The sequence below is a fragment of the Gymnogyps californianus genome, chromosome 7, assembly GCF_018139145.2.
Source record: "Gymnogyps californianus isolate 813 chromosome 7, ASM1813914v2, whole genome shotgun sequence".
Lineage (NCBI taxonomy): Eukaryota > Metazoa > Chordata > Aves > Accipitriformes > Cathartidae > Gymnogyps > Gymnogyps californianus.
In genome coordinates, this window is record NC_059477.1 from 19,177,808 (window position 1) to 19,191,271 (window position 13,464).

The window sequence follows — 13,464 nt, forward strand, 5'->3', positions numbered from 1 at the left end:
GGTTTGGAAATCCATTAAGTAAATTACTCCTGTAGTTCACTCTGCTAGTAGCAGAACTGCCAAAACCACAGAAGCTAGGTTAAAATCTTTACTCATGAATGGTGCTCTGTAAACAGCAGGAGGTAAAAGGCAAGTTTAATTGCTCTGGATTAAGATACTTCAGTTTTCACACAGGATTTCCCCATTACCATGGCACTGCTATCTTTAGAGACTATTAGAGAGTGTTTTTCTCTCAAAGTAGTGTATATCATAATATTCTCTCCAAACTAAGAAAAACCCCACAACAAATTCTTTTCCAGTTTTTCCAGAAGTTGCATTAATGCAGAAAAGCAGGTTTGAAAAAAATATCTGGGTTCTCAGCTACCGGACACTTTGATAGCAGAAATTGTTACTAAGCTGTCAAGAGTTGATGGGTTTTAGTTTGAAAAGGTAATCAACATACATGTATGAAATTTTAAGACTGAAATGCAGGAAAAGGGCAATTTTCCTCTCCTGGCAAGAGTGATGTGATAAAAGGCCAAGACCCCCTTACACACTGATACTTACGCAGATTTGACTCCAGTAGGACTCCTATATCAAAAAGCAGGCAGTAAGAATTCAGGTCCATTCTCCAGTCGAGCTGAGAAGAGTGGTCCCCCGCAGCAGGAATGAGTAAGCAGCAGTGGTTCATGAGCCAGAGTCAAGGGAGACCCGGTCAGTCCAAGGTATGCAGCTGCTTTCTGTTCAGTTTTTAAGAGAGAAGGAAATGGCAGCCAAAAATCTCATGACCATTACATAACCAGTTCAAGCCATTAAGTATTTTGACACTGAGGCGTATAGTCAAAAGAATATATTTCATAGTATGAAAACACAACGGTTCCAACTAGCCAAACAGCCTGAGCTGGTTCCCAGTTGTGCCCAGGACTTTCTGAGTGCACAAGGACCGTTTTTGCCACCAGCACATTCCATTTTCGGAAAAAGCATCAAGTACAACTGACAAAGCAGAACAGAGTGGTGCCATTTAATGCATTTGAAGAAATACTGGTCGGATCGAGCCCTTGCCTACACGCAGGAACTCTCCCTTGCAAAGTTCCACATTGCCAGGGGTTTTGGAGCACCACAATGATATGTCTTTGTTTACTGCTGTATTATTGTGCCTGCATGTACCATAGGATAATACGGAGGCAGAAGGACCAAGGCATGCCAGCCACAAGCTCATACCAAGTCCTTTTGCTACGAGAACTACCCCAGCAAGTACGTCACAGTTCAAAAGCGACGTTAACATACTGGAAGTGGAAACAGTGAGAGAGACGCTTACCTAGCAAATTCTTTTCTTAACAAAGAGCAAGACAAGCCGAGGATCAAAACTGGGAAATCATAGGAAGAAAGAAAAAATGTAAATCCGAAAACCAAAGGTGAACAAGAAATAAAAGCAGAGGCAGGACACACATAAGAAGAAGTAATGACAGCCAGGAGCTACTTTGACACAAAATAAGAACTGACTGAATAAAGTCACATCACTTGTGTGCCGCGGAGCTCCAAGACATTTTTGTCACCCAATTTCTGAATGAATTCTGGCTGAGGCAAGCAAACGTAAGATCTCTAATGAGTCCTTTCATTCCCAGCTTAATAATTCTAACTAGTTTACCATACCACTGTCTTCCAGGTGTCCTGCCGACAGGATCCCACTCATTAACTACACAGACATTAATTACACAGACATAACACTTAGTAAGAAAGGCATTTAGAAAGATCAGAGAGAAACTTTTTAAAGTATTTTATTTTTTTTAATACAGATACAATATTTTTCCAAGGTCACTTTAGAGTAAGTGGCATACAGGCTATTAAAATGGAAGTGCCCATACAGTCGTTTCAGGCTAAATGTGCACAGCATCTTCTACGACACAAAAAATGCATTTAGAGCTTTTTCTTGCTCTAGAATGACTTGGCAGCTGCAAAAAGCGAGCACACATTTCCATTCTCAAAACCAATTCACTGAACAACAAAACCCAAAACTGAAATGCAATCCACCCCAACCACCAAACAACATGCTTATCTCAGTAAGGACCTCTTAGCAGATCGGGCTGCAACAGTTGTAGAGCTGTCTTTATCATGACCCTCAAAGTACTGCTGCTCTATTCGCCGACAGAAGGCTGTGAGATTACTGTAGTTTTTCACTTTTTCAGAGAGTTCATCAGTGGTTAGTTGAGTAGTGAGGATTGTGAACAGATGTCCAAATACCAGAGCATCTAATTCAGTTGGTCTGTAAAAACAAACAGAAAAAAGAACAGGTATTTTGGAAGGCAAGTGCTGATCAAGAAATACCCTGCTGTTCTGAGTAACTTTTAGGTAGCCATGCAATCTAAGAATGGGGAAGAAATCAGGCAACACTGAACTTACCAAATGCATGAAAACTGCGTATACAGTATATAAGCATACTGCTAGTTCTCAGTATGGCATCTTTCTTTGCTTTTGGTAGCTTGGAAACGTGGAAATAACACTTCTTAGATTGGGCAGAGTTACTGATCCAATATCAAACCACGCTCCACCTTTTAGTTCTGTAACAAGGGCAAATGCTTATCAGGTCTTTTGGGGGTTTTTCTCTTTGCTCTGCAGATGTATATAAAAAAACCCAGCTATTACCTCACGAAGGGGGGGGGGGGGGGAAGAGGAGGGGGAAAAAAAAAAAAGGCATAAAACCCCTATTCCCTTTTTGTGCTTTTCAATAGTTGGGAACTATTCAACCAATAAGTAAAGGAGCTCCAGGGTGACAGCAGCTGGAAACATCTCTTTTTTGAAAGGGGACTACACAGAAGAAAACAGGTATTTTGGGGAACAGCGGTCTATTGAATGTTTTCAGTCCTACCTTATTTTAGGTACAAGCCTTCTGAATTGTCATCTTGGACCTCTGTATGTAAGTAGCCCATGTGCAATTAAATTTTTTTTTTCCAAATATATTAATAACTTGAGTCCTTCTTTACTAGTGTTCAAGGTAAGCAGCATGAGGGTTTTCTAACGGATAAATTTTTTGCCTTTCTATTTGTGGATCACTAAGAACTCTCCAGTGCAGATGTGGACCCTTGTATAACAAACTTAAATCCGTCAGCAACAGGCTGCTTTTCTTATTTACTTCCTACAGACTCCCAGAAGTCACAGACTGAAAAATACTGGACTAAGAACACATACTTTCTTAGTAGTATTTCAGACAGCTAAAAAGCTTAAAGGTTGAAACTGTACCAGGAAAGCCTGGTTAACAAACAACAAAAACAAAATCCCCAAGCTACAATTCTTTACAAATACAGAAAGAAAATTTAGGAGATACTACGTTTAAGAATGATTTGAGAAGATGCAATTCAAACTTGTCTTCTATAAAGTATATTTCTGTATCCACTCAATTTACACTACCCACCTAGTCTCAACTTGGAAAAGATTAAGGGGCAAAGACACACGCAGAAAAGTAACCAAGACCGTATGCTGCCTTTTGAAGACATCTTCCTGTCCAAATGTAGTTAACTGAAGTCCAGACCTAAGCATTTCTAGTCTGGTCTATGCACAGGAGACAAGAGGGAGCTAATGTGATGTTATTTAAATTCATAACATTTCAAAAATATTTAATTATTAGAGAGGGGGGAAAAAAAGAAAAAAGCGTTTTGCAATTGGAAGAAACTGGTGAAAGCAGAGGACATCCATGAAGGCCAGGTTGTTCATTTTTTCTCCCTTGGGAATGTGAATCTTAGTTTTCACTTTGCAACTGATCCTTTGCTGATACAAGGCTAGCTTCTCCCCCAGTTCTTACAACTCACAGGCACCCTCACGCTAATTCAGTTCATTCAGAACTGCCCCTGGTGTTAAGAAGGGCAAGACAAGCTGTCCTGGTCAGGACGGCATGACGTACATTCACTCCCCTGTACCTAGTAGAGAATGTTACCCAAGAAATACAAGTAAAGCTTTAAATGTATCATTTTTAATAAGAAACTAACTGTATAAAGGTGTACATTTGTAGCCTACGTAAGTTGTGGTAGGCTCTGTAGAAAAGACAAGCAGGAGTAAAACTAAATCATAAACAGAAAAAAAACCAACAGAAACTTTCAGAAACTTTCCTTTTAAAACCTTTAATTACTTATTTCTGAAATTTCATGTTTATATTCCAGTCACACATTTGTATTTCTGCAACTAATCGTGCAGCTTTAAAATAAAACAGGAGTTTTCCATATATATATATATATATATGGGGATATATATCTATATCTCTCATTCCTGGATGTAATATTTCAGTAAAGAGTAACTTACTGCTTATTGAAGAAATATGGTTGTGTTCCTAATCTCTGGGAAAGAGCCTGACAACACTGATCTACGTCTTCAAGCACCTATCAAAACACACAAGAGATAAAAGATCCATATTGTCAGGAAATACCAACACTGAAAAAAAATAACTCCTTACTCTATTTGCACTGACGGTGGGAACAAGGAACATACAATGTTGGAACATCAGAAGCTGTTAAAGTCAGTCAAACCTACACAGTAGGCAGGCAGCTAACTGTTACTTAATCTAACATTTGATGTAAGGCAATTCTGATTAAGTGCTTCCCATAACATTTATAACTTAGCTTAATGAAAGGTACTAACTTATCCCTCAAAACTGCTTTGCCTTTTTTTTTTTTTTTTTTTTTTGATCTCTGACAAGGGAAGCTGCACTCCTGCAAAGCGTGCCTATTAACGCCATACAGGAAGTGGGGGCCGTAACTTACAACCTATTTTCAGGACTACGGCCTAAACTCACATCACCAGAGATGTACACTCATGGTAAAACATCCTTCCTCCCACCCCATCGGGTTGCACATAATTTCAGATTTATTGCTGCTGAAGGCAAATACCTGACTCCAGATAATGTTTTAAGTACAGAATATATTTTTTACTACATCTGTTTCAAGAAAGTGCTACTCTCCAAAGCCTTTCTAAAAAAAAAAAAAAAAAAATTAAAAAATACAACAGGGTAAAGAAATAAGCTTCACTTTTCATACTGACCTGTTCAAGCGTCTTTCCAGCCCATCCAATGGCTTTCATCTTTCGCCTTACCTCCCACTGCTTCTGATAGGACAAAATGCGGTTCAGAGGCCACGGGTAAGGGGAGCCATACCTTGGGTGAGTAATCTTTGTTTAGAAACAGAAAGGTACTGTGTTATCATACAAGGAAATACAGATACCTCTATGCACAAAACAGCTAACATTCAAATATTTCTATCAGAAAGGGAGCCGTAAAAGAGAACGGGAGTTGTGTGATAGCTGTAATTACTTGCACAGAATTTATAGTTTGCAGCATAACCATTTAAAACTATGACTTCAGAAACATATACAAAACCCGTATCTATTCTGCAGTCAGCTACCTCCAGTAATGACACAACTTCCCTAAAATGTATATGCAAGCAAAATTAAAGTGAAAAGACTGTATCATTAATGGTATAAACCTCAATGTTTCATTTATGAGTAGGGACTTGCAATTGTGAACAAAAGTGTTTTCTCATTAAATTTTAATTAAGATAAATGCTGCAGAACCACTCACCTCCTCTACTGTAACATCATCACACCATTGGAGATAGAGCTAGGAACAGAAAGAACACTTACTAAAACTTCCTAATAAAGGAGAATACAGAGACAATAATTTCTCACTAGTAGAATTTTCTTTTCTATATTAGATTAAATTTCCATTTCATTCCTTCTTTTAGACCTCTGAATGTAGAAAAGAAATTAAAACTGGAAGGCAAAAGGCCAGCTGCTAATCCTTACTTCGCCAGCACCAGGACCAAGCTGAGACCGAAGGCCCGCTCCCGTTGCCCACGCTGCACACAACTCGGCGTGCAGGTTACCAGCCCTCAGCTCCTCAGCCACCTGCAGCTTGCCAGCATTTCCAACACTGTTCCCACGCTGGGATTGTCACGTTAACTGGCCACGGACGCAAACTGCAGGGGATCCCAGCCTCCCACTAGGCACGAGAGCGTGCACACTGTGGAAGGTGATAGCGGGGTGCCTGGCCAGCTGTAGGCTGGGGTAGGATCCCAGGAACCACTGGCATTTTCCAGTCGGTTACTTCCACAGCTACGTGACACACTTCAGTTAGGTGAGGGGAAACACACGTGGCTTGTGTCTACAGGAACATGTCAGCAAGCAATCCATAGGGTACAGAGAATTTATTCCTGCCTCCTTTCACCTCAAAAGTTGATGACCTAATCTAAGAACAAGCAGTATTTCCAATATAGGGAAAAATCCAAAAGCCTTCTTGCCTATAGTCACTTATGTAAGTGTGTGAATTACTATGGTTTGTTGTACCTCTGCTGTCAAGAGCATATTATTGACTAATTCCATGTAGGCCTTCATCTCAGCTTTTTGGACTTCATCCAACCCATCACTGAGAGAATGGCCCTAATGGGGGGGGAGAAAAAAAAAAAAAACATGTAAGAAAGGATACTGGAATATTCAGCAATGCCTGACCCAAGGACCTCTGAAGTCAATGAGCTTTGGCTCAGATCCTGATCTCTTACATAGTTCAATAACAAATTACATATGCAATTTTTACATACAGCGTCCTTTAGAATTAAAAAGAAATCATCATAACGTAACATAGCTAATCTACCAGAGACGTAGACTATTATCAGTTATAGATGAACACAGTTTGAGCACACAGCCTCCTGGTCAGTGTATCTCTGTGGCAAGAAGTAAACACAAATTCACATCTGTGATACAGCTTTATCAACTGCTCAGTGAAAAGACAGTATTTTTTAAAACACAGGAGAGGGTTGGGGGCAGGGGGGAGCAAAGGCAAATTTGACCAGTACCTGACACTTCAGGATTTAAACCAGTCAGTTCTGGGTTTAAGAGCTCTGAGACCCAGAGACAGGGCACATAGAAAAACAATCTCAGAAACTGGCACTGGCATGCAGCTAACCTGCATAGAATTTACTTCCAGAATTTGAGTAAATGACAAAGAAAAACATTTCCACTTCAACAAACTCCTATTCCAGGATATCTTTTTTTTAAACAGCACTAGATTTCTACACTGTTTTAACAAATCAAGTAACATTCCAGAAGAGCATACCAAATCAGCACAATGCTAGGCAGGATTAACATGCTATTCACTAATTGATGAAAACAATGTACTATTACCTTGGCTTTTACAAACTGGACTATGGGCCCAAGTTCAGATACTACTTGATTTCCCACGTGAATAAAGGGTACTTTGCCTGTAAAATTAGAAATGTATTTTAGTAAGAGCTTTTTATACCTGTAAAACATCATTTACAATTTTCAAAGCAATTAAATATTGCAGGTACACCTGAACATTAGTGGTTTTTTTTCAAATGAGCACAGGTAAAGCTCTAACATACATAGCTCACCCAGCAAACGTTTGTAATAACAAACATCTTCCTCCTGATCTTCCTCCTCCTGAACCTCTTCTACATGCAATACTTGCAATTGTGTATTTCAAAGTTATTGAGTGAGATCTATCAACTTGTATTTTAATAATGGATTTTACTTTGCTGGAAAGACTTATTTCAATGTTTCTCTGAAGTACAGCTGGGAAATCCCAGGAAAGCAGACAGGGCCCTTGGCGAGTTTTACGACACAATGCGCTCCCACCCTCCCTTCTAACCCACTGGCAGGGAAAGGGCTGCTGAAAGGATGACGGGAAATGTGGCACTGTGCCCAGGAAAGCAAGTGGGGGGAAGTGCAAACGCACACTCAGCAAGGCAGGGTCTTGACTCTCCCTCCTCTGGTCCTTCAGATTTCCAGCGACTGGGCCAGCCAGCTCCTGTTGGCTGCCCGAGTCTTCACTCTCTAGTTGCGAGCTGGCGTTTTCAAGCCCCCGTGGTCCTGGGGTCAGGAAGAGGTTCTCTGTATGAGACCACAGCTTGGTGATCTGGGAGGCTGGGAGGGGGAAGGAGCTGCTTCATCATCATGGAAGCAAAATGGGGTTAAAGCTTAATACTAGTAAGGCTCAACATTCAGTCTACGAAGCTGAGCCCTGAGGGTCCAGCATGGAGCAGGGCTAAAAATGGCCAGTCCTCAAAAGGAGACGGGGAAATGACTGTGTCACTGATAGAACTTGTGGGGGTGTGAAGGGCTCCCAAGTCCGTACACACCACCCTTTCTGCTTGGTAACTTTTCTTACACACAGAACTGAGCCAAAGCTTTAAGGCAGGCAGAGATACAAGAGGAAGCCCTGTTACACACAGCAAGCCGTGAAGCATGACAGAAGTTGCCTTATGCCCCTTTTCCCAGCTCTCAATGTGTGAAGCTGAGGGCTCCTGCTCCAATCCACCCTAACCAGGTTGCTTGTCCTGCAAATCTTCATCCAAGTGCAACTGACAAACATCAACCTTGTATTTAAAACTGTATCTTTTAGGATTATGTACATGATTGAAATAATCCATAAAATTGAGATAAATGCTGGATGTTTTGTATTACCGAAAAGGTCCTCAAGCCCAAAGGCAGTAAACGAGCCTGCCCAGTGCAGTGGGGTACAGCACCCCTTTACCTTCCTGCCTCTCGCTGTGGGCAAACTCTGCTCTCAAGAGACAGCCCAAAGAGCAAGATCAGTACCTGGCTCACTCAAAATATGTTATTAGCAATACATTCACTCTTTTCACTGAAACAAAAAAACCTACTGTTTGGCCTAGCTCAAACACTGTTCATGCTAACAGCAGATTCAGTCATAGTTTTTATCATCAGATTCACTTCTCACTGGTTCAATCAGCCTAAGGGTAATAAATAAAGTGCATCACACCAACAAAGGCTTCATCTGCATCCACAGGCTGCACGTTGCAAAAGGAAATACAGACCTCTCTGTGCTGCAGAATTCAGTGGTTTCAGTCAGACTGTACTTCACACACCAAGACAATCCTTTGGTATTATACTTTTGACTCCCTCAGAATGGGTTTCGTCGTTACAACAACTATGAGATAAATAACCTTCCCCCCCAAAACGATGAGATGTAGATCTTTGTCTGCTGCTGCTGTGAGACAGAGGGTGGCGGGGAGGGAGAAGGGAACAAATGAAAACCTTGTCTGAATTATCATTAAAGAACCAATATAAAGAAAGGAAATGGGGCAGGTGAATAAAAATAATGACTCCAGGAGTAAGGGCAAAAAGAATACATGTATTTCTACCTACATTTAAAATTGAAGCAGTATCATTTTCCCTCTTGTGCTCCTTGTTTTCAGCAGAAGAAGGAAGTGTTCAGACCCAAATTACAATATCAGATGCCAGCAAGCGTGGACATGCGGTGCGAGTGGCAGAGAAGCGAGAGCGTGCAACTATCACCAGTCCTACTCGGCACATGCAAGATGCTCCTCTGTGCATGGATTCAGCATTTCAAAGCTACCTTTATTTACTAACGAATAATTTATATACCTCCATATTTTGCTGTTTTTTCACTGCTGCCAAGCAACTGTCTTTTTAAAAATGGCATAATTCCACTGCTTTGACCAAAACATCAGTAGCAGCACCAGAACGCATACAGCTGGCAGACATATACTGACAGGCACTTTCATGTGGCAGTCATCAGCCAGAGCCAGGGAACTGGTAAATAAGTACCTTCTCACACAACAAAAATCTGGGACAGAGTGTGAGGATTGCCAGACTTTTGCACCCTGCATTCAGCAGTTCTCTCTGATTTTTAGGCAACCTTCTGAAGCCGGCCTCTGGACGTTTTTAGGCAACCAGCCACCTCCAGCAAAAAGTAGGCTCTGTACCCTTCTAATACTTAATTTACTGTTGGTAGGTTTGGATTTTTTTCCAGACAGTCTCATGGATCAGAGGAAAATTTAAAATCGCCTGTCACCCTTAACAGTGACAACGCACCCTTCAGTCTTCTCCTGTATCAACATCCTGGCAATCATCTCCCAGACTGGGTAACAAAAGATAATCCTTCTCCGGTGTTGTCTCACCCCAGCAATGGGAAAATATAACAGCATTCACTGGAATATTCCCTGGATGCAGAATAAAGCCACTTTTGGAAACGTATGTCTTTCTGCTTCAGGACACAACCACTCGCAGGCATTTGAGAGAAGGTTTCCACCAGGCATTTGAACAGTCTGAACGCTTTATATAGGCACTGCATTAACAGGCACGGTTACACATTGTGCCAACGTTGCTTTGCATTTGACTTTTAATTGTTTGCAGAGGAGAAACTGCACTGGACAGGAGGGGGGAAGGCAACACACACACAGTAGCACTGACCGACTGTTATCAGCAAGACAAGGCATAGTTGCCATGGTATCAAAATGGAGGTATAACGTAGTAATCTAAATGAAGGCCATACTTACCAGATGGGGACATGTACTCGGCATTTGCCCTGCAAACCACCCGGATTGGCAGATTGCACATTTGCAAAAAGGCCTGGAAACAAAGAGTCGCATTTAAAAATCATTAATACACCAGTGACAAACAAATGCGTTCTTCTCAATACATTTGACTACGTTTTACCTAGTTCCTAGTACACGCTTATGAAGTATAGTTCCTTGCATACTGCTTTTAGGAAGAAAGAAGGGTAGGTAAAAGAAAAACAAGGGGGTTTTAACTTCCTTAGACAACTGTTTATCATCCAGTCATTGACTAGAATTCTTCTAATGAAGTTTAACCTATTTTTACTGTTTTTTCAAGATGAGCAAAGAAGCAGTATCGGACAGACACAATTAGTGCTGTGGCTGTACAAAATTAAGCGACATTTTGCCCCTCCTGAAAATCATAGTACTTCTTCTGGCTAAAGCTGGCTAACGAAGTTCATGTTGTGTAACACGGCAAACACATATAGCACCTTCCCACATTATATTTACAATAGCTGCCAGAAGTTTTGCTCTATGGTACTGTCAGAGCACAAGTCTGCTTTGGGAGGACGTATTTATTATCTTTAATTTATGTGAATGATGGAGAGCATAAGTGATCGATTTACTGTTTCTTTCTATCTGTAACCTTAGATTCAAAGCATTCTCAGTAGGATACCGATTTTTGTCAGCACCTGCCATCACAAAATCCTTAGTGTGTTTCTGTTGAAATACCAAAACATCAAGAAAAATACTTGCAATTTGGACAGAACTTGGCACATCAGGAACCTCTTAATCTCTAGAGTCTCTCACTACTCAGCTAAGTCCTATCATTCATTTTGTCTTTGCAATTAGACAGGTCACAACTCCAGATTCCAAAATTATACCTACTTATCCACAGTGGCTTGAGGTGAAAAAAACCTACACCAAGAAGGCTACCACCATGAAGAAAAATGCTGCTGTAACACAGCACTTTCTACATGAGCCTCCTCCTAGCTCTTCAGATTGCAGATCTGGCAGTAAACTGCACTCACAGCTTTAGGTGCTCAGACCCTAATCACAGACATCAAAGTAACCTAAACCTTAACCTTAAGATTGCTCACCTCTGCACTAAACGAGACCATAAGGCATGAACTAACACTGGCATCAGCCCTGTTCCTAACTTTGTGGCTTCTGTAGTATCCATCAAGCAAACAAAAATAACCCAAACAGCCCCTCTCCTCTCTCCTGCGCTCTTCAAGTCCTTTATTCCCAAACCCTAACCCAATCCAGGGAAAAAAAGCCAAAAGCTTTACTCCTTTTCCAACCAAATCCAAGAACTGCACAGTCCATTACAACAGTTGGCTCTTGCAGGTTTAGATGACCTAACTCAAATTCAAATTCCAATTTAAAGCAAGGAACTATGGTCACAAGCTGCTACACAAGACATTGATTACGGCTGACAAGAGCCCGCCTCAGAACTGTGGAGACTGCAAAATCCACCAGAAACCTGGGTTTCTACATCTTTTGATTTCCTCAGCCTAACTCTAATTTAAAGCACTGCTTGGGAGCCAATTACTACACATATACATGCAGACAGAGAGATAGACAGATGCATAAAGACAGGGTACTAGTCATGGTCAACATAAGCCAAAGACTGCAGGTCCTGCACTATTTAGCAATAAACTGGTCTCTAGAGTACTTCATCTCAACTAGAACCTCTATTACTGCTTAAGGGTGCAACTATCACCCAAAGAAAATACAAGGCACCAGCGACATCTGACACCACCCCACCTTCTAAGTCTGTGTGCCCATCAGAGTCCACCAAAAATTAAGGCTCTTGCTGTCTTAGCACCCCAAACTCCATGCAAACAGTAAGAATACCCCCAAAGGACTAATTCTTAAACAGCAATTTAAGGCATTGGTCTGTCTCGGTCCTGGATCTTTTCCTTTGCCTGCTGGCTCTGCAGGACGTAGCAATGTCCAGGCTGTTCCAGCTACTGTTATATGCATCCTGTCTTCTGCCCAAACTGGGGCTTCATATGCAACTTCTCTGGAAACAGTTAAGAGACAAGAATGCAGAGACTTTGGTTTAGATTAAATACATGCTCCTATGCCATTGCTGGACACAATCTAACCCATCAAAAACATACACTCTAACTCAACTGGTACACAGACTTGGTTCTTCTGAAAGCTCTACCAGTAGCTAACAACATCATCTCAACAGTACTGTGCTGCAGTGGAACCGATGGCATCAAACAACAGCTCCAAAGAATTTCATCTTCGAGTGGGAGGAGTGGAGTGAACTTCTACCATACTACTTAATCCTTAGCTGTTGAATTTCATCTCAAAAATATGTGAAGTTTCATTTGGTCTAGGCTTACCAAATGAATTTCTTTCACAGTAAGGCACTAAATTAACTCTGCAATTCTGCATTAAGCTAGAGATTAATTTTGTAACTGCCATGTACTATTCTCACTGCAAGTTCAGAAGAAAAAAAGTCTGAACTGCACTGGAGTTAGGGCAACACACGAATAACTGAAAAGCTTGTAAGTGCAGAGACGCATTTAAGCAAAAGGAGGTGAATCAGAGAACTATTTTTACTTTTTGTATCAGTGTGTCAAAAATGAGACGCTGGCACAGAACACTTAGGTTACATGAGTTGCTTCAGCAAATTATTGCCTAGTGTACATTGTATCGTACATTGGCTCCTACATAGTACAAGGTTTCTACCAAAAACACAGTTCATGACTGTGAAAAACAGTCCTCAGCATAGAGGTTAACTATAAATTAAATCTTTTCAGTGTAAAGAGTTCAGCCAAGTTTCCATCAAAAGTCTGAATCTGACCTTCCTCTCTCTCCTTCTCCTCAATAAGCATCCACAGACCAAGGAATATCGACCTTTATTACATTTGGCAGGGAAATTCTACCTCAGTCTCTGGCCTAGCGCAAAGGGGATTGACAATACGTTGCCATTTTGGCATCTCAGAAATGCAAACATGCTGGGCCCATGTGCCTTTTTTGCACTTCTTAAAGAAAAGAGGAGAGAGGAGGTTGAAATAGAATCGAGCTCTAATGTGGGAACGAATATTAACTAAATAAAAATGTTCGCTACTCTGCATAATAAAGTACAGATTCTAGTAAGCTTAGAAATGTCAGTCTACGCTCAGTGAGGTTAAAAAAAAATTTT

At 41.0% G+C, this 13,464-nt stretch overlaps 1 protein-coding gene across 2 annotated transcripts in view; it reads right to left on the reverse strand.

Annotated features, from left to right (window-relative positions):
* Positions 1-1,741: 1,741 nt before the first annotated feature.
* MTX2 (metaxin 2) overlaps positions 1,742-13,464 on the reverse strand; it is a 36,310-nt gene continuing 24,587 nt past the window's right edge. Inside the window, exons 4-10 of one of the 2 annotated variants that reach the window (XM_050899831.1) lie at positions 10,299-10,371; positions 7,138-7,214; positions 6,304-6,396; positions 5,540-5,578; positions 5,005-5,130; positions 4,270-4,346; positions 1,742-2,242 (exon numbers count right to left, since the gene is read on the reverse strand). In XM_050899831.1, coding sequence (XP_050755788.1) covers positions 2,032-2,242; positions 4,270-4,346; positions 5,005-5,130; positions 5,540-5,578; positions 6,304-6,396; positions 7,138-7,214; positions 10,299-10,371 — 696 coding nt within the window. In that variant the 3' untranslated portion in view covers positions 1,742-2,031. The remainder of the gene's footprint in view (positions 2,243-4,269; positions 4,347-5,004; positions 5,131-5,539; positions 5,579-6,303; positions 6,397-7,137; positions 7,215-10,298; positions 10,372-13,464) is intronic. The other variant, XM_050899832.1, reaches the window with a different exon arrangement.